Source organism: Rana temporaria, chromosome 9 (assembly GCF_905171775.1).
Source record: "Rana temporaria chromosome 9, aRanTem1.1, whole genome shotgun sequence".
In the NCBI taxonomy this organism is placed as follows: Eukaryota; Metazoa; Chordata; class Amphibia; order Anura; family Ranidae; genus Rana; species Rana temporaria.
Genome location: NC_053497.1, coordinates 90,822,714 through 90,849,338, shown reverse-complemented (window position 1 = coordinate 90,849,338; position 26,625 = coordinate 90,822,714). Strand labels below are relative to the sequence as shown.

General features: G+C 42.8%; 1 protein-coding gene across 2 annotated transcripts in view; it reads left to right on the top strand.

The window, feature by feature from the left end:
- LOC120913735 (phosphatidylinositol-binding clathrin assembly protein-like) overlaps positions 1-26,625 on the top strand; it is a 110,345-nt gene that overhangs the window by 20,114 nt on the left and 63,606 nt on the right. For both annotated transcript variants that reach the window (XM_040323916.1, XM_040323917.1), the window contains exons 2-8: positions 10,654-10,796; positions 20,777-20,852; positions 20,987-21,089; positions 21,176-21,269; positions 23,380-23,491; positions 25,739-25,845; positions 26,390-26,431. In XM_040323916.1, coding sequence (XP_040179850.1) covers positions 10,654-10,796; positions 20,777-20,852; positions 20,987-21,089; positions 21,176-21,269; positions 23,380-23,491; positions 25,739-25,845; positions 26,390-26,431 — 677 coding nt within the window. The remainder of the gene's footprint in view (positions 1-10,653; positions 10,797-20,776; positions 20,853-20,986; positions 21,090-21,175; positions 21,270-23,379; positions 23,492-25,738; positions 25,846-26,389; positions 26,432-26,625) is intronic.

Genomic DNA, 26,625 nt, shown 5'->3' with positions numbered 1-26,625 from the left:
GGAACCCATGCCCGTTTTTTATTTGAAATTTGGCGAGGAGTTCTCCCTCAAGATTCATACCAAACGCAGCTGACACTGCGGTTATGTGCCGATTGCTGCGGGATTTCGCAGCTGGACGCTTTCAGTTCTATTTTTTTTTTTTTCTACCCACAATTTTGTGCGGAAACAAAACCACAGGTAACCGTAGTGTGTGTGTGTGTGTGTGTGTGTGTGTGTGAATGATGTCATAGGAAAGCATTGTGTGCTTCTAGCTGCGGTAAAATCCGCAGCTAAAAGCACCATTCTGTCCGTCCGTGTGAAAGGGGCCTTAGAAAATACATTTGTAAATATGTGTGGGCCGGTGGTATAGGGGGAATTAGGGGTGGGGAGTTTTTTCTCAGGCCTGGGTTTTAAAGTGGTTAAGTCAGTGTTGCCAATTACTGGCAGCCTCTGTTATAACAAGCTATACAATTTGGTGTACGTGTTGTGTTTTTTTTATTTTTTATCTTAAATGCCTTAAAGCGGTGGATCACCCTCAGTGACACGATTATACCATCGAGACAGGCATTGTAGCGCGAGCTAAAGTATGCCTGTCCCGATTATTTTTTTTTACCCCCGTACTCACTGTGTACTCGTACATTATAGATTTCGGCTCCCACGGGGAATGGGCGTGCCTATGGAGAGGGAGGATGATTGACGGCCGGCCCTGGCACGTCACTCTCCCCGAAGACAGCCGGAGTAGGTCTCGGCTCTTCACGGCGCCTGCGCACAGGCTATGCGCAGGCGCCGTGAAGAGCCAAGCCTATTTCGGCTATTTCCGGAGAAGCGTGACGCGCCAGAGCCGGCCGTCAATCATCCTCCGTCTCCATAGGCACGCCCATTTCCCGAGGGGAGTCGGTATCTTCGATGTACGAGTACACGGTGAGTACGGGGATAAAAAAATCGGGACAGGCATACTGTAGCTTGCGCTACAATGCCTGATTTTATGGTAGAAGAAAAAAAAATTTTTTTTTGGGGTTTATAGGGTGAACCCCCGCTTTAATACATGTTGCCGATGTGCGGTCACATGACAGCCCGCCGCTCTCCTTCTCCGACCTAAGGACTACAGTTGGATGGGCTGAGATCTCCTCTGACGTCAGCCTAGTGGTCACGTGACCGCACATCAGCGATGTGGATTAAAGGGTTTGTAAAGGTAAAAAATGTTTTCCCTAAATAGCTTCCTTTACCTTAGTGCAGTCCTCCTTCACTTGCCTCATCCTTCGATTTTTGGTTTTAAATGTCCTTATTTCTTCTGAGAAATCCTCACTTCTTGTTCTTCTGTCTGTAACTACACACCGTAATGCAAGGCTTTCTCCCTGGTGTGGAGAAAGCCTCTTGAAGGGGGAGGGGGCGAGCAGGAGTGTCGGGACACTCTCTACTTTGCAGATAGAGAAAGGAGCTGTGTGTTAGTGGGTGTCCTGACTCTCCTGCTCGCCCCCTCTTCCCTCAAGAGGCTTTCTCCACACCAGGGAGAAAATAATAATTTGGCGGACCTCCGCTTTTAAATGTATTTGCAATTTCAGTGCAGTTGCGATTATTGGTTCTGTTTGATCACCTCCAGCCCTCACCTGCAAGTCTTCTATTTACCTCTTTGTTGTGTATACACCTTTGGTGTTCACAGCTTGTTCCCAAAACAGACTCCACTGGGCTTGCACATGTGGACCATGATCTCCATTTCAGTTTTCATTATTAGTAGAAAGATCGCCACTTATACAATTTGGCTTTTAAAAATTATCTATATTTTTACTTATATTTACTGTACTCAAATACATACACAATTTTATTGTTAATGTATTTTGTTGTCAATTATTGTGATCCTGAGCCTTGGTGAACAATTTCAATTTTTTTTTTTTTCTTTTTTTCTTTCATGTCAGGCTTCATTTCAAGTGATAAGATTGCTTCCATTCACTATGTCCAGGTGGTTGCACATATGTATAAACAAATAACTCTTGACTGAAACCTAATTCTACCAAGTATGATGTTGGAAATGCCCTGAAAAGCCGTCTTTCCTTGTCCCAAAGCTGTCGAAGACAGAGTCTTTTTGTAAAGCCCACCCCTCATCTACTTTTTACTTGCCACTTCAGTGCTGCCCTTGCTCCTTTCTTCATTGCAGACGTCATCTAAATACTAGTTATCAATGCTTTGAGGGAGCGGTGACAGCTTTGGCATGTGACGGCACTCAGGCTTGGTGATTGGCCTATAGTCCCAAGTACTGCATCGTGGAAGGTGGTCACATGCTTCATCTAATGCTAGACACTGAGTATTTATCAGTGGCAGCCATGTAAGAAGGTGTGGCATGGGACCACTTGGGCGGTAAGTATAAGGTGGTTGGGGGTGGGCTTTACACAGACACTGTCACTTTGCTGGTAATGAACACGGTAACAGGGTCTATTTATAGTGTGTTTTTTTTGTTTTTGTTTTTTGCTCTATAGGGTATTTATGGCTTCCCTGAGTGTCAGAAATAGATTGAAGAACATATTTATCTATGCACTTTATACGGTTTCCAAATGGGGAAGGTTTACTATAGAGGAAATCTCTAGACTGCTGTTGCTGACTTTGCACAGAAAATGCTAGATTTCTGGCTGCTATACTTGCACACTGCAGTCAATACTTTAAGTTGGGGTACATTAGAAAAGTCAAATTAAAGTACTTGAGGCTGGAGACCCCTGAGAAAAATTTCCTCTAAAAAGAATATGTACCACTTTATGACCTCATACACATGGAGCTTAAACCCTTCACCCCTAAGGGCAAAACAAATATGCCTAAGCACAATTTTGCAACGATGTGTTAGTAAAACTGTACATATCATTAAAACTACTTTTGGGCATCGAGGTGAAGTATATTTTATTATTTTCAGGACAACTTGGGCTTTCAGTTGGTGGTAAATGGTAATGGATCCCCCTTGATTTTTTTTTTTTAGATTTAGCTCTTTTATTTCTTATTGCTACCAAAACCTACCACCAAAGAACAACCCAGAATAAATTATCCTGCTCCTGACAATTGAAGTGATGCCACATATGTGTAGGTTTGTACCCATAGTACAGCCTAGAAACATTCGTGCACATTTTCCTCCTTTTTTATTGTGTCCTACATAAAACACTAATGCCCCGTACACACCATCACTTTTTGTGATGAAAATTTTTTTTAAATGACCGTGTGTGGGGGAAAACGTTGTTTTATGTCTTGTGAAAAACGACAAAAAAAATTGAAGCATGCTTCAATTTTTTGGGTCGTTTTTCAAAACGTCGTTTTTTGTTTCAGAAAAAATCACTGTATGTAGCAAAAACAATGTTTAAAACGACATTTTTAAACCCGCGCATGTTCAGAAGCAAGTTATGAAGCGAGCTTCAATGGAAAAAAGTGCTGAACGTAACCGCGCTTTGCTAGAGCATTGTGAAAAAATGATGGTGTGTAGGCAACGTCGTTTTTGAAAATTGAAGTTTCAAAAACGTTGTTTTTTTACTTCACAAAATGTCTTTTTTTTTTTCATCACATAAATGATGGTGATACAATTTTTTGTAAAAAAAAAAAAAAATCTTGCCCAAAATGTACTGACCCTGATTTTTTATCTTTGACCTTTACTTGACCCAAACACTAACCCTGGCACTTACCTAGATCAAATCTTGATCTATTTTTTTTTTTTAATTAAGGAGTGTCACATTTTCACTTAGGGGTGTACTCACTCTTGTTGCCAGCGGTTTAGACATTAATGACTGTACTGAGTTATTTTGAGGGAACTGCACATTTTCACTGTTATACAATCTGTACACTCACTACTTTGTAGTAAAGTGTCATTTCTTCAGTGTTGTCACATTGTGAATATTTTATTATATCTTTCCAACATGTGAGGGGTGTACTTACTTTTGTCAGATAGTGTATGTCAATATTCTGACCAGTAGAATGCATTTTTTTAAGCAGCATTTTCCTACCAGGAGTTCTGTCATGGGCTTTGTCAGATGCCCGGCGTGCATGAGGCCTTTTTGTTGGGTGCCTATTTCATCCTGTATGCAGCTTTTACTGTACATCTTTCATTCACCCCATACACTGTGACAACAGCAGCTTCTAACTACCATTATACAGTAATGTCTTTGGTGTCTTCTTGCTATCTGTTGCAGCTGTTCGCAGCATTGTCATTAGTTATTGCGAAACATTTAGCATATGATGAAAATCTCTTTCCAAGTATGGGCACATTTTAGAAATCTGTTTCCATTTGAAACAGGTAAATTATTTGGAAACTACCTGTGGTCAGATAGAAGTATTTTCTGCTTGTATTATTGGCTTGTCATTTCTTTCTTTAGGAAAATTATTCTTGAACAGTAATTTATTTTAAAGTGTGTATTTTGATTTTTTTTTTTTTTTAGCATTGTTTTGGGTTTTTTATTCCTTCCCTCTGTTTAACCACTTCCTTACCGCGTCATTGTGAAATGACGGCGGCAGGAACCCCTCCTCGATCCAGGAGGACGTCATATGACGTCCTGGGCTTTCCGGGTGGATATCTGAATGATGCCTGCAGCTAGAGGCATCATTCAGATATCCTTCTCTCCTGCCGGCGATTCTGCACAACGTAAGAACGATCATAGCGGCGATTCCGCCGCTAGATCGTTCTTACAGGCGGCGGGAGGGGACACCCCCCCCCCCCTCCCGCCGCCATCCGGTGCTTCTCCGGGCTCTCCCATGCCATCGGGGGCCCAGAGAACGAATCGTCCGGCGCTGGCAGGAAGCATAGAGATGACTGGTGACCAGATGGTCACCAGTCATCTCTATGACCGTCGGAGGACCCGGGCGCGATGTGATGACGTCACGCCCGGGTCCCCGTAAGTAAACAAAGCCGCAATTGCGGCTGCTAAGCAACCGTAAGCATGAGATCGGTGAATTTTTTTTCACCGATTTCATGCTTTCCAGCCTGGAGGAGAGATGTGGGGTCTTATTGACCTCGCATCTCTCCATAAAGAGGACCTGTCACACACATTCCTATTACAAGGGATGTTTACATTCCTTGTAATAGGAATAAAAGTGATAATAAAAAAATAAAAAAAAGTGTAAAAAAATTAATAAATATGTAAAAAAAAAAAAAAAGAAATAAAAAATATATTTTTTAACGCCCCTGTCCCCAGTAGCTCGCGCGCAGAAGCGAACGCACACGCAAGTCCCGCCGACATATGTAAACGCCGTTAAAACCACATATGTGAGGTATCGCCGCGTGCGTTAGAGCGCCAGCAACAATTCTAGCACTAGATCTCCTCTGTAAATCTAAACTGGTAACCTGTAAAAAATTTCAAAGCGTTGCCTATGGAGATTTTTAAGTACCGAAGTTTGGCGCCATTCCATGAGTGTGCGCAATTTTAAAGCGTGACATGTTAGGTATCTATTTACTCGGTGTAACATCATCTTTCATATTTTACAAAAAAATTGGGCTAACTTTACTGTTTTGTTATTTTTTTAATTCATGAAACAATTTTTTTCCAAAAAAAAGGCGTTTGAAAAATTATTGCGCAAATGGCGTGCAAGATAAAACGTTTCAATGACCGTCATTTTATTCCCTAGGGTGTCTGCTAAAAAAACATATATAATGTTTGGGGGTTCTGTGCAATTTTCTAGCAAAAAAAATATGATTTGTACATGTTGAAGAGAAGTTCCTGAATAGGCCCGGTATGGATGTGTGTATAACTGCCCTGTATGGAAGTGGTTAAATAAACATTTTAAGGGCCAGTTCACACCATAAACGCAATCCGGATGCGTTCCAGGTGCTTTTTTTGCATGCACGTTTTTGACGCGTTCCAGTGCATTTTCGGTACGTTTTTAATGCAGTCAGTGCTTTTTTTTTTTTTTTTTTTTTTTTTTTTTAATCCCTCCTTTTTTTTATTAAAGCGGTAGTTCACCCTCCTTTCCATCATTAGACCATTAAATTCGGCATCGTAGCGCGAGCTACGGTATGCCGGTCTTAAATTTTTAATCCCCGTACTCACTGTGGTATCGATGATTGAAGAATCCGACTCCCGCGGGGAATGGGCGTGCCTATGGAGAGGGAGGATGATTGACGGCCGGCTCTGGCACGTCACGCTCCCCGAAGACAGCCGGAGTAGGTCTCGGCTATTCACGACGCCTGCGCACAGGCTATGCGCAGGCGCCGTGAATAGCCAAGCCTATTTCGGCTATTTCCGGAGAAGCGTGACGTGCCAGGGCCGGCCGTCAATCACCTTCTCTCACCATAGGAACGCCCATTCCCCGGATTCTTCAATCATCGATAGCACAGTGAGTACGGGCATAAAAAATGTAAGACCGGCATACCGTAGCTCGCGCTACGATGCCGAATTTAATGGTCTAATAAAAAAAAACTTTTTTTTTTTAACAGGGTGAACCCCCGCTTTAACCTGCACATTGCACCGAGCCGCCCCATGCTTCCTCTTCTGGGGCCGCCCACTAGAGATCGTGGCTTTTCCTGTCCTGTGTTTGCCCTCATCGCAAGCCGCTATTTTCTTGAGCTGGACTGTGTTTGTCTATAAACGCACAGCGTAGGATTTGGCTGACAGCAACAGGAGCCAAAGGTTCCCGCTGCTCTGGGCCAAGCGTGTGAGGGAGAGGAGAGACCATCAGACAGGCACAGTGCTTGACCTACGCTGGAGTCGGGCAAGTATAAGGGAAAGGGAGAGAACACACTGGAAGGTTTTATTCGTAAAAGCTGTATTAAATTCAAAAGCAAACATTAATTTTAAATTTGCTGCTGTTCAGAGGTGTCCCCTCTGCTAATTCATCCAGAGTAGGCACACTTTAATGCAGGTGTGTTACTGGCCAGGTAACCTGGTGAAAACAGAAAAAGGGGGGGGAAAAAAATTAAACATGCAGCCATCACATCTAATGACTGGTAAGCTGCAGTATATTACATTTTGGGTTTAAAGCTGTCCCTCCTCTTCCCTGAAGCCAGCTGCTGGAGAGATCTGGTGACTGGTCCGAAACACCATCAGCATAGGTAAGTATAGACATCTTTACTAGGTAGTTTAAACTAACAAAGCTTTATTTTCAACGACCAAGCCCCTTCTCTTATGTCGCCCCGATGTGTATCTTTACAGATGCATGACACATGGAGAAAAAAAAAAAAAAAAAAACCTTTAGCTCTGCTGCTTACCAGCAGTAGAGCTAAAGTGTTTTTTTTCACATGTTAATCACTTGCCTACCGGCACTCTCACCCCCTTCCTGCCCAGGCCAGTTTTCAGCTTGCAGTGCTATCGCACTTTGAATGACAATTGAGCGGTCATGCAACACTGTACCCATATTAAATTTGTATTATTTTTTTAGACCTATGGAGCTTGTGTTAGTATTTAACCACTTGCCGCCCGCCCTATTGCAAAAAGATGGCGGCAAAGTGGTTTCTATATCCTGACCCGATGTCTTCAGGATATTGAGCCACTGCGCGCCCCCGGGGGCACGCATCGTGGCGATCGTTGTTGTGGGGTGTCAGTCTGACACCCCACAACACCGATCTAGGTAAAGAGTCTCTGGCGGAGACATTGATCACAATGTAAACAATTCGAGGCAGTGATCGGCTTTTCCTCACTCGCGTCTGTCAGACGCGAGTAGAGGAGAGCCGATCGGCTGCTCCTCTGACAGGGGGGGTTTGTGCTGATCGATTATCAGTGCAGCCCCCCCAAGGATACCCACACTGGACCACCAGGGATGCCCACCACCATACACATGGTCAGAATTCACAACAAAAAGCTTGCATCACATTTTTTTTTTTTTCTGCGAATCTTGATCGTGTCTACGAGGCATAAATGTTTCCTGCAATATTTTTTTTTTTAATGGTCTTTCAGTCTGGTTCAGTAGGTTTACACAATCATGGGGATTTCATTTTATTCAGAAGACAGTCATTGACGCCCTCCTCAAGGAGGGTATGTTTTAAAAGGTAAAAGCATATTAATGGAAAGTTGAGTGGAAGAAAAAAGTGTGGTAGAAAAAGGTGCACAAGCAACAGGGATAACCGCAGCCTTGAGATTATTGTGACGCAAAGGCCTATCAACAATTTGGGGGAGATTCACAAGTAGTGGACTACGACTGGTGTCAGTGCTTCAAGAGCTACCACACACAGATGTATCTAGGACATGGGCTACAACTGTCACATTTCTTGTGTCGAGCCCCTCCTGAACCAGAGACAACGTCAGAAGCGTCTTACCTGGGCTAAGGAGAAAAAGGTCTGGACTGTTGCTCAGTGGTCCAAAGTCCTCTTTTAAAATGAAAGTAAATTTTGCATTTCATTTGGAAATCAAGGTCCCAGAGTCTGGAGGAAGAGTGGAGAGCCACAGAATCCAAGTCACATGAGGTCCGGTGTGAAGCTTCCACAGTCAGTGATGATTTGGGGAGCCATGTCCTCTGCTGGTGTTGGTCCACTGTGTTTTATCAGGTCCAAAGTCAGTGCAGCCCTCCATCAGGAAATTCTAGAGCACTTCATGCTTTCCTCTGCTGACCAGCTTTATGGAGATGTTGAGTTCAATTTCCAGTAGGGGTGTAACGGATCGTCACCGATCCGTGATCCGAACGGGCCACCCCGTTCGGATCGGCACACCCCGCGATCCGCGGAGCGCTCCGGAGCCTAGGCCTAGGAAAGTCCCCGGCTTCGGCCTAGCTCCGGAGCGATCTTGCTCCACCCAGTCTGCTTGCCAGAGCCCAGCGTGACACGCCTCCCCGGGGAGGCGTGTCACGCTGTGCACTGGGCTCTGGCAAGCCGACATGGAGAGGGAATAGTAGCAGAGAAGCACTAGTGTGAGAGGAGGAGGGGGGGGGGAGAGCACATTTCACGGGTGGATTAAAGAGGAAGCAGGTGAGGCTGTTTGGGACTTGTTAAAAGTACAATCTTGATGTTTTTACAGCTATATATAATTATATATATATGTGTGTATATATATATATATATGTGTATATGTGTATATATATATATATATATATATATATATATATATATATATATTGTAAAAACATCAAGATTGTACTTTTAACAAGTCCCAAACAGCCTCACCTGCTTCCTCTTTAATCCACCCGTGAAATGTATGTGTGTGTGTGTATGTGTGTATATATATATATATATATATATATATATATAATATATATATATATAACACACACACATTTTTTTTTTTTTTTGCGCTGATCCGAAAATGATCCGATCCGTGACTCCTAATCCGAGGATCGATCCGATCCGTGAGTTTTTTGATCCGTTACACCCCTAATTTCCAGCATGAATTTGCACCTGCCCACACTACCAAAAGTACCAATACATGGTTTAATGATCATGGTGTCACTGGGCTTGACTGGCCAGCAAACTTGTCTGACCTAAACCCCATAGAGAATTTGTGGTGTATCGTCAAGAGGAAGATGAGACACCAGACCTAAGAATGCAAATGAGCTGAAGGCCGCGATCCAAGCAACCTGGACTTCCATAACACCTCATCAGTGCCTCAGGCTGATTGCCTCCACGGCATACCGCATTGATGGAGTAATTAATGCAAAAGGAGCCCAGACCAAGTATTGAGTGCGTACTATACTGTACATGGACATACTTTTCAGTAATCCCACATTTCTGTATTAAAAATCCTCCCTTTTTTTGGGGTCTTGTGTAATAATCAAATTTTCCGAGATACTGAAATTTGTGGTTTTCCCTAGCTGCAAGTCATGATCACAATTAAAAGAAAGGAATGCTTGAAATGTACCACTCTGTGTGTAATGAATCTATATAATATGAGTTTCGCTTTTTGAATTGAATTACTGAAATATATAAAAAAATGATATACATTCTTTGAGATGCACCTGTATAATTGATAAACATCTTTTCAGACCCTTCTGTGTCTTTTGTAGACCGTCGGCTAATGAGTAAGAAAAATGTGAAAGCAAAGATTGAATGAAATGGGTGGCTTGGAAGGGATACATTGGTGAATTTTTGGTTTATTGGGGATACATTTAAAATCTCAATTCCAGTGGTTGTGCACATCTGTGTGAGATTCGCCAGTTGAGGATACGACAGCTTCTGTAGCAGTGGATGTGTTCTTTAGTTGTGGGAAGTGCCACCAAGGAATGTAAACCAATTGGGAGGCATAATAAGACTTCTGAAGAATTAGAATGTTAAAGTGATTTGTAAAGTCTTGTGTGTTTGTTATTAAAAAAAAAAAGCATGTCATACTTGCCTCCAGCGTGCAGCTCATTTTGCACAGAGTGGCCCAGATTCTCGACTTCTGGGATCACTCTGCGGCTCCTCCCCCGCTTCAGCTAACCCCCCCCCCCCTAGGAGAAGCACTCCCCTGGGGGGTTACCTTGCAGTCCAGCATTTGCATCCATTGACACGAATGCTGGACTCTGGCCCACCCCCTGGAGCCCAGTTGTAATATCGTTAGGGAAAGTTTTTATTTTATTTATTTTTGTTTTCGTGTACCAAAGGAATGTAAAGGAGTATGGAATCAATATCTTTAAACCGTGTTTGTTTTTGTGGGGGACGTATATTAGGGAATTATACTAAATTAAAACGAGTCTGTGTTAATATTTTGATACTCCCTTTTTTTTATTTTCCTTGATTGGTTTTAGTGCTAAAGAGGTCACCATAGCTATTTACTTTTTGCAGTGTATTTAATTTACTTTTTTTTTTTTTTTTTACAGATCTTATCCAGTGCACAAATGAAATGAACGTTAATATACCACAGCTTGCTGATACACTCTTTGAACGGACTGCCAATGGTAGCTGGGTTGTAGTATTCAAAGCCCTTATCACAACGCATCACCTTATGATGTATGGTAATGAGGTAGGTAAGACCAAGTCATATTATCTACCATTTTGTACAACTCACTAAAGTGGGTCTTATTCATTTTAGCTAGAACAAAAGAATCGGACAAACATATATTGGCTTTTATCTCCCAGATTATTCTAGATAAAAAAAAAAAAAAAATTTCCACAAGTCACCCATGTGTTCATGCAGCATTCATGTCGTTGCCATATCAGTTTTTTTCCTGATTTTTCCATTTTCCGGTCCCTATCTTTTACAACACCTACCAACTGGTCAACTGTCTCTCTATCTATCTCTCTCTCGTCTGAGCTATAACCTTGCCTAAACAGTGTATATGGAAGAGGCATTTTGGAAAGTAAACCACCCTGTGATGTGGAAGTAATTCTTGGCAGTTTTTTGTCAGTATACTAAAGTACACATCTCCATATTCAAGACCGATTGCTTCATATTTGAAGGCAGTGAATCAGGTTTGACAAATGCAGTATAGTCTGATAGATGTGCTGTATGAAAACTATAGTGTAGTTTTAGTTGTTTGTAACCACAATTTGAGTTACTATTGTTTAATTTTACAGCCTGTTATACAGATTTGTAGGTTGTAAGCCAAAGTACATGTAAACCGATAATTGAACAGTATATCTACATCCTAAGACCTCCTCCTATAATCTGCTTCTTCCAAACTAAGATTTTGGGGGTTTTGGCTTTTTCCGCCAAAGCCCCTGAACACACCTCAATAAAAGCCTATATGTCCATGCACACACAGACCTTTTAGGGGAGTTTAGGAGCTGCATAATTTTAGATGCAGTCAGTGACACTGGATGGGTTGCAGACATCGCTGGATTCCAGGACGGGTAAGTGTCCTAATATTAAAAGTCAGCAGCTACAGTATGTGTAGCTGCTGACTTTTATTTTTTTTTGCTGAGGGGGGGGGGGGGCACGGAACTCCACTTTAATTTTTTATTTCAATGGCCAGAATAAATTAACATTTTGGTCAAAGAAATAAAAGCCCAAACACTGGTAGATGTGGCTGGATTTGGTGTGAAAAAACTGTTTAGGTGAGGTGTTTCTGTTTTTGTTACAAAAAAAAATAAAAAAATTCCTTATTTCCATTTTGGAATTCTTGTATTATGCCTTTGTTTCAATAAACAAAAATATGGTATACATGAACAACAAATGCAGAGCATAGTTATCATAACAGAGCATATACAAAAGCACAATAAAATATGAAAGTCCTGCTACAACATTGCCTGTGTGCCAAAAAACATTAAAAGTTGAGTGAGAGGGCATAGCAGCCACTGCATTAGGTAAACGGCCGCCCATGCGATCCATGGCTGCCACACCCTGTCAAATTTCTTAGGGCAATTCCTATAGACTTTTTACAGGAAGCTACGGGGGTGGGGTAATTAATTTTTTTAGCATGGTAAAACAAGTATGAGATTAACAAACTTAGTACTAGAGGCCGACCGATATATCGGCAGGCCGATATTTGTCCGTTTTGGAGATATCGGCATCGGCCCATTTTCATCCAAATTAGGCCGATATTTACCATGGTCGCTAGCGGTGCCACGGCTCCGGAGCTAGGCCGAAGCCGCTGCCTTTCCTGATGCTATAGTAGACTGAAGAGAAGGATATGGACAGCCGCACTCCAAAATAACTTAAAATAAAGTTGTCTTTATTTTCCACTGAACATGCAATATCACAGCAATCACAAAAACAGGACAGCCGACGCGTTTCGCACTCAAGGTTAGGCAGTTACCGGCCCGCGCTGCATTCTGGGGCTTGTAGGCAGAGGTATAGATATACAAAATGTAATAAAACTGCAGCGCTAAAGCAATAATCAGATTGTGACATCCAATTCCCCACTAAGGAAAGACTATCAAGTCCTTTCAATATACAGTAGTTCTAAAGTGCTCAAGAAATGTGGTCAGCAAAGGCACTAAACAGAATGCTTCAATGGAAAGATGGCACCATGGACCCCCACACAAGGAAGGTCAGCCAAGCAATATAAATGTTTCACCACATTTGTTTAAACGCTCCCAATCTGCCGATAGTCTCATCTAGAATCTCTCGAACGTTACAGGGAAAAGCGAACGATGCGTAACGGTGTCGTGTTTTCCATAAAGAATTTATTAATAAAAAATATTGGACTCACTTCAATGTAAAACAATCCACATGTCATGTATAACCAATCGTTTCTGACCAGTGGAGGATGTTGGCAGCGGCCGCCGATTGGCTGTTACAAGGCCCGCTCTGCATTCTGGGGATTGTAAACAGAGGCGGGGCAAGACGTCAGGGACAAATGGAGCTTTCTTGTGCTAGGCTAGGAGATGGAACGGAGCCTGGAGCGCTCCGCTGGTGGGCATTGATGAGGTGGCAGTGAAGGACATTGGGCTGTACTGGTGGGCACTGATGTGGTGATGCACTGGTTGGCACTGATGTGGTGATGCACTGGTTGGCACTGATGAGGTGATGCACTGGTTGGCACTGATGAGGTGATGCACTGGTGGGCAATAATGGGATGCACTGGTGCATTGGTGGGCACTGATGAGGTGGCACTGAGACACCAATGAGGTGGCACTGGACACTGATAGGCTGCACTGGTTGGCACTAATGAGGTGGCACTGATGGGCTGCACTGGTGGGGCACTGACAGGCTGCACCCCACCTTTCCACCCTAAACAATTCTCTCCTCCCCACCTCTCCACCCTAGGTTTTTTGAGATGAGGGGAAAAAAAAATTGGCCTAAAATATCGGCCGCAAAAATCGGCAACACATATCGGCCATCGGCCGCCCCGATTTCCAAATATCGGCATCGGCCAGAGAAAAACCCATATCGGTCGACCTCTACTTAGTATGGCTAGTCCTTTGGACATCATTGTGGATACCTAGTAGGAGCAACTCGTGGGTATTCGGAAGGGTCAGCTGGAGATGGATCTTCATGAGCTCTACCACCTCTCCCCAGAAGCGAGCCAACCTTGGAAAGCTACAGAACATATGAAGATGGGTACCTACATCTCCCCCACAGCGGGTACATTCTGGGGCTATATCCTGTGTAGTCTCTGAAGTGTGTAGTACACCCTATGCAAGAATTTATTTGTATTAACCACTTAAGGACCGCCTAACGCCGATTTACGTCGGCAGAATGGCACAACTGGGCACAGGCACGCACCTATATGTCGCCTTTAAGAGCCGTGGGTTGCGCGACCCGGTTCAAAGTTCCGTGACCGCGGACCCGATCGCCGCCGGTGTCCCGATCGGGTCACAAGAGCTGTGGGTAAACACAACTTCCCTGTTCTTCTCTGTGGCAGTGACACTGATCGTCTGTTCCCTGATATAGGGACCGACGATCAGTGACGTCACGCCTACAGCCACGCCCCCCTACAGTAAGAATCGCTCCCTTAGGGCACACTTAACCCCTTAGCGCCACCTAGTGGTTAACCCTTTCACTGCCATTGTCATTTTCACAGTAATCGGTGCATTTTTATAGCACTTTTCGCTGTGAAAATGACAATGGTCCCAAAAATGTGTCAAGTGTCCGATGTGTCTGCCATAATGTCGATGTCACGAAAAAAAATCGATGATCGCCGCCATTGCTAGTAAAAAAAAAAAAAAAGATTAATAATGCCATAAAACTATCCCCTATTTTGTAAACGCTATAACTTTTGCACAAACCAATCAATAAACGCTTATTGCGTTTTTTTTTTTTTTACCAAAAATAAATAGAATAATACGTATCGGCCTAAACTGAGGAAAAAATATTTTTTTATATATATTTTTGGGGCCATTTATTATAGCAAAAAGAAAAAAATATTGAATTGTTTTCAAAATTGTCGCTCTATTTTTGTTTATAGCGCAAAAAATAAAAACTGCAGAGATGGTCAAATACCACCAAAAGAAAGCTCTATTTGTGAGGAAAAAAAGGACGCCAATTTTGTTTAGGAGCCACGTCGTACGACAGCGCAATTGTCAGTTAAAGCGATGCAGTGTGGAATTGCAAAAAGGGACAAGGTCCTTTTAACCTGCATAATGGTCCGGGTCTCAAGTGGTTAACTTGTCCCAAGATGAGATCCGTAATTTAATGCTGTCCTCTCTGTCCAGATCAGGTATGTCAGCCCTTCACTGGTCCCACATACGCTCCATCCTGAGTTTTGCAAAAGAAAGTGTGCCTGCCCTGAAAATGTCATGCAGAGTCCTGACCCCATGTCTAGCCCAAAGCTGAGGATCAGGGATGGAAAGGAGATGCAGAAAGTTTGATCTTCCCCACAATGGGTTAAAGGGGGACCATCTATCGGGTTTGCGAAGTCTGCTCTTAGCTACCGCCCAGACCCTAAGAGTGGTCTTAGTGGGACATGGCAAATTGGGATATGCCGAGGCCCCCAGTAAACTAAATCCCCCAGCTCGTGAAGAGATCTCAAAATGGCATCCTCAAGGCACGCCATTGCATTAGCCCAACAGAGTGTATACCACCTAACAGTAACCAAGACAGTCGCCGAAAAATGGACCCTGATATACGGTAGTGCCAACCCACCACACCGGAAGTTGGGGTTGACCTAGCCAACCTATGGACATGGAATCAGGCAAGGCTCCCAAAGTATAGAACTGTGCAAACAAAGGAGCAAGTAGATCTAGCTGTTGGGAATAAAACTCAGTGGGAAGACCATCCACCTCCAGGGTCTTACCAGGCTTAAGTTGAGTTATAGCTAGCTGAACTTCTTCCAGGGTGATATCCAAATCTAGGTCGGAACTAGTTACCGAATCACAACACGAGAGGAGTACAGGTGTCGGTAGTAGCGAAGAAAACGGTTATTTGTCAGCGGGTGACCGCAGTAGTCCACCCCCTAGGGCAATAATACCACTATTATACGTTGCAGCAAACTGACGCTTGACTAACCACACCAACAACCTACCATTCTTATTGCCATGTTCAAAAATTATCTGCGCAGTATTGATCCAAGACTTCTACATCATGTCCACTCAAAGCAAGGACACCTGTTTTAAGAGCAAACTCCATAAGTATTATGGTTGTCTACATGAGCTCCCTCCTTTGGACTACCCTCCTTCTCCAACTCGTCCAGGGATTTCGCAGATGCCTTATGAGCAGCTGCAATGGGGAAATGTACACTCCCTGAGTCCAAGCCTTAAAGGCATGCCATGTTATCACAGGGTAGTAGACTTCACATTACACAACCAATACTGGCAAATTCCCTCCTGCTTGCCCTTGAACAGCGGGGTCCTCTATCCAGTATCTAGACAGTCTCCACAACCACTCCCCAGGTGGGCTCACCGCTGCATAAATAGAAATTCACCTAGGGAGGATAGTGGCTCCGATACTCTACGCAGCAAGGTCTGGGTAGCAAAACTAGGTCAATGCGTGAGAACGTACAGAAGGATGCAGAGTGACACGAAAACTCTCGAAGGGTAGAGTGAAAGTGTTGCCAGACATCCAGAAGAGCACACGTGTTCACCCACTGGGCCAAGCTGGGGGATCTCCGGGAAGCGGGGGAGAGCCTGTCAAGATCCAGAGGATTCGTATTAAAATCCCCCACTAAGAGTACATCATAGTCGAGCACTATTTGCATAATGGCAGCAAGTAGAGACTTCAGCTGAAGGAGGCAAGTAAAGGCCCACCAAAATCGAGGGAGAATCTGCAATTAAGATATGCATCACAATATAGCGACACGCTGGGTCTGTCCTGACATCCAGAAGCTGAAAAGGAAGCGATCTGTGCACAAAGACACTAACCCCCCCCGGAGTAGCTAGAGTACGTTTGCATGGTAATGCAAACCAACCCATGCCCACTTAAGGCCTAGTATGCGGAATACTACAAGATGCGCATTCTGCAGAATACAAATCCTGAGGGTTGTATTTTTTTAAGATTGTTAAACTCTAGAGATCGCTTAATAGGCGAGTTAAGAAAATACCAATATCTTTGACATTGTACCAGTGTCATATAAATGAAGTACAAGGTGAACGAGGGAACATATGCTCCAGCCCCCCAAGGGGCACCATACTCCCAGATCTGCCCGTGTAGGACCACCCCACGCCCAGCAACAACCCAAGTCTGCAGCATAATATATTGTACATCGTGGAGAACACACATTCGAAGCTTCAAAGGGACATTAATATAGAAATAAAAAACAAGAACTCAAAAAAAAAGATGGGGATAAAAACCCATTTGTCCAACCTTGCTTGGCCCCATTCCTTCCACCCCTCAAGTCCCACATAGTGTGAGGCCGCTTGGATCCCCTATAACCAGCATGAAGGCAACAATAACTCGGGAGACGTGCAATAGAATGCTGAGGAGCAATCACCCCATGACAGTCCTCAGTCTTGCTTTCCTATTGACAAAAGTAGCAAGTGCATAGAGTTCCCATCAGGAGATGCTGGATCAGAAAAATATTACATGAATCTGGGCGATCACCTGGACTAAGCCAGGGGCACAAAACTTAGAAAACCTGTATAGTTATAATTGGGTAGTGCCCTTCATAGGTCAGCAGAGTAAACAAACTGGGGACAAACCAATAGAACGGCATTTGCAGAAGTATAAAGGTTCCATGAAAACAGAGCCCCATGCCCATGTCCAACGACGGTGGGAGTAACCTTGAAAGCAGCAACCATTCTTGCACTGAGCTGGAAATCTTCAACCCATACGGAGGCAGGGATTGTAACCAATCATCCACGCCTTCCGGTGAGGTAAAAAAAAAAACGGACAGATTCTCCGTCGATGACCCTCAGCTTGGCTGGGAACAGGACACTGTATTTGATACCCTTGGTGCGAATGACAGGCATAGCTTCTGTGCGTCCCCACGGAGTAGTCGGGGGAACATCAGCACAGCAGCCGGTTGTTCTTGTATGTCTGCTCACCCGCCAGTCTCGTGGCCCGTGGAACTTCATCTCGATCTCTGAAATTAAGAAGCCGGAAAATAAAAATTGTGTAGCGGGGCTCACTGTGGCCCCGGCTGCGGCGGTACCCAATGGGCTCTCGCCACACTAAAATAGGGTGACAACTGGGCCACAGGCAAGAGGGGAACGCAGGAGTTCCTTGACAAAGGTGGTAGGATTTCTACCCTCAGACCCCTCCGCCAGGCCAATGATGTGAATGATTTCGCCGGGATCTGTTTTCAGCATTTTCGGCTCTATATTCCAACGTCCTCAACTGCAGAGTGCAGCGAACCCCATCTTACCCCCTTTCCCACGGCCGGAGGATCTAGAAGGCACCCGCAGTTGTTACAGCAACGCAGGAAACACGGGACCCCAGGTAAGGATAATTGCAGGAGGTCACTCAAGCAGAGTTGTGGGAAAGATGTCTGGTCACTCTGCCATCTTGGACATGCAGAGTGACCAATCCTATGTAGCAATTTGAAGCACATTAAAGGACAGGAGCTCCTAAAAGACCAGACAGCCCCTTTCCTAATGTTTCACCTGCTTTATTAACCTTTTCATCTCCAAAATGCATCCCTTTCTAACCAATGGCGCAACGCAGCTCTTAATTCCCTCTCTGGTTATCTCTCGCCTTTATTACTGCAACTCCCTACTCATTGGCTTACCTCATCATAAGCTATGATTAAGCACTAATTTATAGTGCGAAACCCGTCAGCTGTTTTACTCCTGTGTTGTGTGCTGTGACTTGTAGTGCATTGTTCCTTTTTTAAATAAAGACAACCAAGGTTTTTTGGAGTGCGGCTGTCCATATTTTCTTTTTCCATTTCTTACCTCTACATAGTCCAGAAATATGCAATTAGTGGACCTCCAGCTGTTGCAAAACTACAAGTCCCATCATGCCTCTGCCTATGGGTGTCATGCTTGCGGCTGTCAGTCTCGCTATGCCTCATGGGACTTGTAGTTCTGCAACAGATGGAGGTCCACTAATTGCATATCCCTGACATAGTCTACCCCCCCCCCCCTTCAATCCATCATGAATGCTGCTGCCAGACTCATCCACCTTACCATTCGCTCTGTGTCTGCTACTCCTCTGTCATTCCCTCCACTGGCTCCCGCTCACCCAACAAATTAAATTAAAAATACTAACCTTTCAAAGCCATCCACAACTAGGTTACATCACTAACCTTTGTCTCAAAATGCCAACCTAATCGTTCTTCCTTCGTCGCCACCTCCTTTTTTCGCTTCAGGACTTTTCCAGAGCCTCTCCGATCCTATGGTACCACCTTACCCCCAACCTGTCTGACCTTGCTCATTTGGCTTTAAGGCAATCCCTGAAAACCCGCCTCTTCTGAGAAGCCTATCCTACCCACACCCAACAACTGCATTTTCATTTTCTCCATCAGTTCATCCCCAACAGTTAGTTATTACCTTTTTTTGTTTCACCTGACCCTCCCTTCTAGATTGTAAGCTCCAACGAGCAGGGCCCTCAGATTCCTCTTGTATTGAATGGTATTGTAACTGTACTGTCTGCCCTCATGTTGTAAAGCACTGTGCAAACTGTTGACGCTATATAAATCCTGTATAATAATCATAAAAAAATTCTGGGGGGTGCATTTTTTTTTTTTTTTTTTTTATGTATTTTTATTTATGTTTTTCATTCCATCAGCAGGCTGAACCAAAAAAACTTACAGGTTCCTTTTATCAACACAAATGAGATGAATGGAGGAATCCCACCTGTCAGGACATTGTATTCTAACAGCAGGACCTGCCACTGTCGGAATACACTGATTAGCGGCTGCAGCCACTGATTAAGAAAGTTTTCCAACAGATCCCTTTGACAGAAATGTATCAAATGGTCTACTTTTGTTAAGCAGGCCCCGCTGAACTGGCCAAATTTCAGTTAGGCCCCTTTCACACTGACAGACTAATTGATTGGGTTCGCCTGTTTTTTTTTTTTTTAGGTGGACCTGATCAGACCATCCATTGCCCTCCATGGAGCGGTGGATATAAATGGACACCCACTGACATCCAATCCCATCCGCTAATTCATCCATCACATTGGATGGCAGTCGAATGTTAATGGACAGGAAGTTTATTTACATTTGCCTGCCCATAGAGGACAGGGGGTTGTGTCGGTGTCTGCTCTGCATAAGTGGAACAGACATGGACCTGCCATCCGCCTGCTCAGCAGGGATCAGTGTATGTTGCTAATGTTGCTCATTCCCCTACTGAGAAGCCCATCACATTTTCATGGTTCATTGGACTGTCCTGCTGTCTAAGGTGCATGTGGTGGCCTAAGTGATTAGAAACAATAACTTTTTACATGGTGTTGCTGTAAACGATGCCAATAAATCTTTATTGATGGTCCATGTATGATATTTTTTTTTTAGGTGAACAATTTGTGTAACAGAATGAATGGATCTTATGCCGCGTACATACGATCATTTTTCAGGTTGTAAAAAAGTTTTTCAGGCTCTAGAGAAAACGTTTTTTTCAACTTCATCATTAAAACGGCCTTGCCTACACACGATCGTGAAAAAAAAAAAAATGCTTTAGCAAAGCGCGGTGACGTACAACACGTACGACGGCACTATAAAGGGGAAGTTCCATGAGGATGGCGCCACCCTTTGGGCTGCTTTAGCTGATTTTGTGTTCGTAAAAGACGATTTGCGCTTTTCTGTCTGTTATAGCGTGATGAATGTGCTTACTCCATTTCGAACGGTAGTTTTATCAGAACGAGCGCTCCCGTCTCATAACTTCTGAGCATTCGCGGGTTTTTCACGTTGTTAAAGCCCACACACAACCATTTTTTGCAACCCGAAAAACGACAATGTTTAAAAAAATGAAAAAATAGAGCATGTTTGAAAAAAAATTGGGCCTTTTTTTAGAACCCGAAAAATGCTCTGAAGCCCACACACAATCGTTTTAAATGACATTTTTAAAAAACATTGTTTTTTTACAACCCGGAAAATGATTGTGTATACGCGGCATTAGACTTTATATAGAAAGAGAAATTGCTTCTAGATATGTCACTCTGCATGTAGCTTATAATGTTGCATGTTTAGCACTTTTTTTTTTAATAGTACACAGTATATTTATTGCAGTTTGTACTCTTTTCAGCGATTTATTCAGTATCTTGCATCCAGAAACACATTGTTTAACCTCAACAATTTCCTTGATAAAGGTGCTATGCAGGGTAAGCAGATCATTTTTGTTTCTTTTGGTTTAATTTTATTTCCTTTGTGTGTAAGTTATGTGTACAGTCTTTGATGAAAATTATAATTTCTTCTGTAATAATGTTTTACATTTTTTGTTTTGTTTTTTCCCTAGGTTATGACATGTCAACTTTCATAAGGCGTTACAGCAGATATTTAAATGAAAAAGCACTTTCTTACAGACTTGTAGCTGTCGACTTTACCAAAATGAAAAGAGGGTAGGTCACCAAAGCATTCATTCTTGGCTACAGTCTGCATAGTTATTGCTGGTTTCATTAACTAACTGATTTTCTCTGTGTTTTAGGATAGATGGGGTGATGAGAACTATGGCCACAGAAAAACTGTTGAAAACTCTTCCAATCATTCAAAACCAACTGGATGCATTACTAGATTTTGATGTAAGTGTGTGTGTGTGCAGTACTGTGCAAAAGTTTTAAGCAGGTGTAAACATGTGCTGTAAAGTAAAAATGCTTTCAAAATATATGTTTTAATTGCTTATTTTTATCAATTTACAAAATGGAAAGTGAGCAAACAGAAGAAAAATCTTAATCCAATGAAAATTTGGTGTGACTACCCATTGGCTTCAAACCAACATCAACTTGCACACTTTGTACACTTGCACAAAGTCGGGATTTTGTAGGATTAATCGGGTCAATGATTAACCAACGATACCAAGTAGGTGTGCTAATGATCATCGTTCATATATAGGTTGAAACAGTCATTCACAAACAAACCACTATGTAGGAGGCTTATAACTGGGCGAGGAACAGCCAAACTTTGCCACTAAGATGAGGTTATGGAAGACCGTTTCATGTCACAGGTCGTACACCATGGCAAGACCTGAGCACAGCAGCAAGACACAAGGTAGTTATACTGCATCAGCAAGGTCTCTCCCAGGCAACGATTTCAAAGCAGACTGGGGTTTCAAGACATGCTGTTCGAGCTCTTTTGAAGAAGCACAAAGACACGGGCAACGTTGAGGACTGTACATGCAGTTGTCAGCCATGGAAATTTAATGCAGCAGATGAGACACCTCATGCTTACTTCACTTTGACATCTGAAGATGTCCAGCAGTTCCATCAGCTCAAAACTGTCAGAAACCGATGGGACCCAGGTACACCCATATACTGTTTTCAAGGCTAAGTGACTCAACGCACACATAGGCACTAGGATGCAGACAAGTGACAGCGGGTGCTCTTGACTGAATTTGAAATATTTGGCTGTAGCGGGAGGCAGTTTCATCCCTGGAGAGCGGTACAATAATGAATCTCTGCAGGCAACAGTGAAGCATGGTGGAGGTTCCTTGCAAATTTGGAGCTGCATTTCTGAAAATGGAATCAGAGGTTTGATTTTAATAGGATCAATAGTGACCTCAATGCTGAGAAATACATGCAGATACTTATCCATCATGCCATACCATCGTAAAGACCCCCAATTTATTCCTCAGCAGGACATCGACCCCAAACATACAGCCAATGTTATTAGGAATTATCTTCAGTGTAAAGAACAGGGAGTCCTGGGAGTGATGGTTTGGCCTCCACAGAGTGTTGATCTCAACATCCAAAGTCGGTCTGGGATTGGATGAAGGGACAAAATGATTTAATGCAGCCTACATCCACAGAAGATCTGTCTGATTAGTTCTCCAAGATATTTGGAGCAACCTACCTGCCAAGTTCTCATTTTTATTTTACAGCAGTGGTCTCCAAAATGTTACCCTTTGCTTGCCTTTATTTGGCCATTGGTGCACTGATGCCAACAATGGGGCATGGTTTCTACTACTGACACCAACAAAGGGGCTCAATGACATCAACGATGGGTCACAATTCTTCCCAATGAAACCAACGATGGGACACAATTCCTCAGTAACACCAAGGATGGGGCACAATTCCTTACAATGACACCAATGATGGGGGACAATTGCTCACAATGACACCAACAATGGGACCCAATGACGGGGCACAATTACTCCCACTGAAACAAACAATGGGGCGTTAATTTTTTCTCACTGATGTCAGGACCTTTTCGACTCCCACTGTCCAGCTCTCGTAAACTCTGAAGGACAGTAATCTGTCCCTTTTTGCTTAGAAAGTTTGGAGACCCCTGATTTACAGCATTGTTTCACACTTGCACTGTAGTGTATGTATACTATATTTGTGTGTGTGTGTGTGTGTGTGTGTGTGTGTGTGTGTGTGTGCAATGACTCAGCAGGAGGGATTCCCCTGTGAACACTGTCTGTTAATATGGGGAGGGGGGGCGTGGCTTAAGCGAATTTCTTTCCTGCAATTGCTCCATCTATGGCCGGCCATAGTATTATGTTATTTATATATCATTATATAGTCTTGGTAGTTCATTTATAAGTCTGTAACCTACTGCAACCACAGCCTTCCTTGTGGCTGATAGTTGCTTACTTTTACATTTTAGATACTTTTACTAATGAGGCTTTTTTTTTTTTTTTTACCATTTTACTTTTATGTCTTCTGAATTTTTTTCTTTGTTTTTTCTTTAAAGGCAAATCCAAATGAATTAACGAATGGTGTCATAAATACGGGCTTCATGCTTCTGTTCAAGGATTCTATAAGGTTGTTTGCTGCCTACAATGAAGGTGTTATTAATTTGCTAGGTATGTTTTTGGCTCAAGTTTTATTGCCATGTTTTATAATAAATTTATTTTTGTACAGTTTTCCTTTTAGATTTACTAAATTCATATAATATGAGGTCAAACTTAAAGCGGTGGTTCACCCTCATTACCAACATTCTAGCATTAAATTCAGCATAGTAGCGCGAGCTACAGTATGCCTTTATTTATTTTTTTAGCCCCGTACTCACTGTTTAATCCTATAGTGAAGATTCCGACTCCCCGCGGGGAATGGGCGTTCCTATACAGAGGGAAGATGATTGACGGCCGGCTATGGCACGTCACGCTCCCCGAAGATAGCCGGAGTAGGTCTCGGCTCTTCACGGCGCTATACGGCGCCTGCGCACAGACTATGCGCAGGCGCCGTGAAGAGCCAAGTCCTATTTCGTTTATTTCCGGAGAAGCGTGACGCGCCAGAGCCGGCCGTCAATCATCTTTCCTCTGGATAGGAACGCCCATTCCCCGCGGGGAGTCGGAATGTTCACTATAGGATTAAACAGTGAGTACGGGGCAAAAAAAATAAATAAAGGCATACTGTAGCTCGCGCTACTATGCTTAATTTAATGCTAGAAAAAAAAAAAAATAATTATAGGGTAAACCCCCTCTTTAAACACTTTCAATTTCTATGCAATCAGGTAGGCCCTTGCACAATATGCTTGAAGGTAAATCTAAAAGAAATTGAATAAGAAAATTTGTATAATGCATAGCCAGCCTAAGGGTTGCTTCCATTTTGAGCAGTTGGTGGAAGTGTGTAAAATTATTCTTCGACACAAGCTCAACTGCATGTAGAACATTCACTTTAAAACTTTCTGGAAAGAGCAATGGCTGGAAGCAAAACCATAAATGAAAATAAAATTGCAGGAATGGTAGAAAACTTTCAGCAGTGTAAAGAGCATCCTTGTAGGTGTTCTTGTGCTTGCTACTCTTTGCAGAAGATTGTCAGGTTAGAGTCTGCACATCATGGGATGCGTTTTTTATTTATTTAATATGGTTCACTCCATAGCTACAGTCTTATCTCTGCATACAGCTTAAAGGGTTTATGCATACGGACTAAAATGGCAATTTATTTTTATTCCCAATATAGATCTCCCAGTGATGTTCCATACCACAGAGCTGCACATGCTGCTTATAGCCTGTAAATTTGGATGAAACTGTACATCATGGCTGTACTCGTGTAAAAACACCTGCTTCTTTGCATCAGCGTTACCTGTGCATGCGCATTTGGGAGAAAAACGTATGCGCAGTAAATGCTGATGCAAAGAACTACAGGAGATGAGCTTCTGTTTTTAGGACATGTGGCAGTTGTTAGCACATGATGGGGGTACTGAGTATCGCTGCACTCTGGGGGTGGGGCCCTGCTGACAGGAGTCACATTGCAGTCACTCTTGTCAGTGAGAGGAAGGTAGTTTCTGTAGTTGCGAAGTTGCGAGCATGGAAGGAGGTGACAAGGGAGCTAGAGAGCTGGAGGTCTTGGGAGGAGCAGAGAGGATGGTTTAAGTGACATTTTGAGATGAGGTTGGTGATGCAGATGGAGGCAGAGTTTTGTTGGTGTCTTTTGTATGTTGATTTTAACCCAGGCTTATGAGTGTACTTGCCTTTTTTTACATGTCAGTTTTTACTTCGATTGAAACACAGTTTTCCTGATTGTTGATTGTCTCTGGCCCACTCCACGACCCTAGACAGTACCGCTGCATTATAATATTTTCTAATGTCCGGAACCGCAAGTCCACCATGTTTTTTTTTTTCCTGTTTTAAAACCAGGAAGGAGATTCTGTGTTTTTTTTATTCTTCCATATGTAATTCATTAACAGAGTTTTAAATACTCTAAGATAAGGTTGCGGCAATGCGATTGGTATCATCTGGAATTTATAAAGGATTTTTGGAAGAAGGACCATTTTCAGGATATTAATACGACCTATCTAGGAAATTGGTCTGTTTGTTACCCTTTTTATTTCTATTTTAATTTTGTCCAGTAAGGAGATATAATTTATTTCATATACTTTCTTGATTGAGATAGCAAGTTTAATTCCTAAATATTTAAGTTCCTTCTGCCAGGGGACTCCACCCTTAACGCCCGTTCTTCTGACTTACTGATATTTACATTTAGGATCTCGGTCTTGATAACATTAATTTTAAAATTTGAGATATCCACAAACTGTTTAAATATTTTCAATAGATTCGGGATTGACGTTTTAATCCAATATATGTGTGTGCCATTTTTACTTCCTGTAGAAAAGTACTTCGACATGAAGAAGAACCAGTGTAAAGAAGCATTAGATATCTATAAGAAATTTCTAGCCCGTATGACCAAACTGTCAGAATTCCTTAAAGTGGCAGAGGTAAGTCCAGTCAGTCATGCACCAAAGGGGCCTTATTTAGCTCTTGGCACTGGTACAGTAGCATGTATTGTGCATGACGATACAACTTTGAATGCTGCAAAAAGAATCTTGGTTTGCAAACTGTCATTCAACACAAAGCTACTACCACCTAAGTAATGCTTATCCTGCTTGATACCATTGTCATTCTCCTTTAGGTTTGTCTTGTGGCCAACAGCAACCTTTTTGTTATTTTTATATAACATTTCTTGCCAAAATGTTTGATTACTCTATTTCGTACTTGTATTGAATTGCATTAGCAGCAGTTGCATGATATTTACAGTTCAAAGATTGGCATATGCGTGCAAGTTTTAAATTGCCTGATTACTTTTGTAACGCTTGTGATATTTGTGGTTAGCAAGTGCCACTGTACCAGTCCATTACCTTAGTAAAGTCCCTTTTTTCCATCATAATATGTGTGTGTAAACATTCAGAACCCACAGCACTCTCCATTGCCACTGCATGAAATAATGTACACTTTTCTTTTCCCCCTTTATTGTGAACTCAGCAAGTTGGAATTGATCAGGGTGATATTCCAGATCTTACTCAGGTCAGTGTGCATTTCACATTCATCTATATAGTATCATTTCCAATTCCTTCCTCTGTTGTTTTAGCCATAAACCATTCTCCTGAGAAGCTTTCTCTTCCATATATTTTTATATATGGAAACTGTTCATGTGAACTGGTGAACTCATATGTCATCAACTGGGGGGGTTTGGGTCGTAACTGTTCCATGATTTCTCA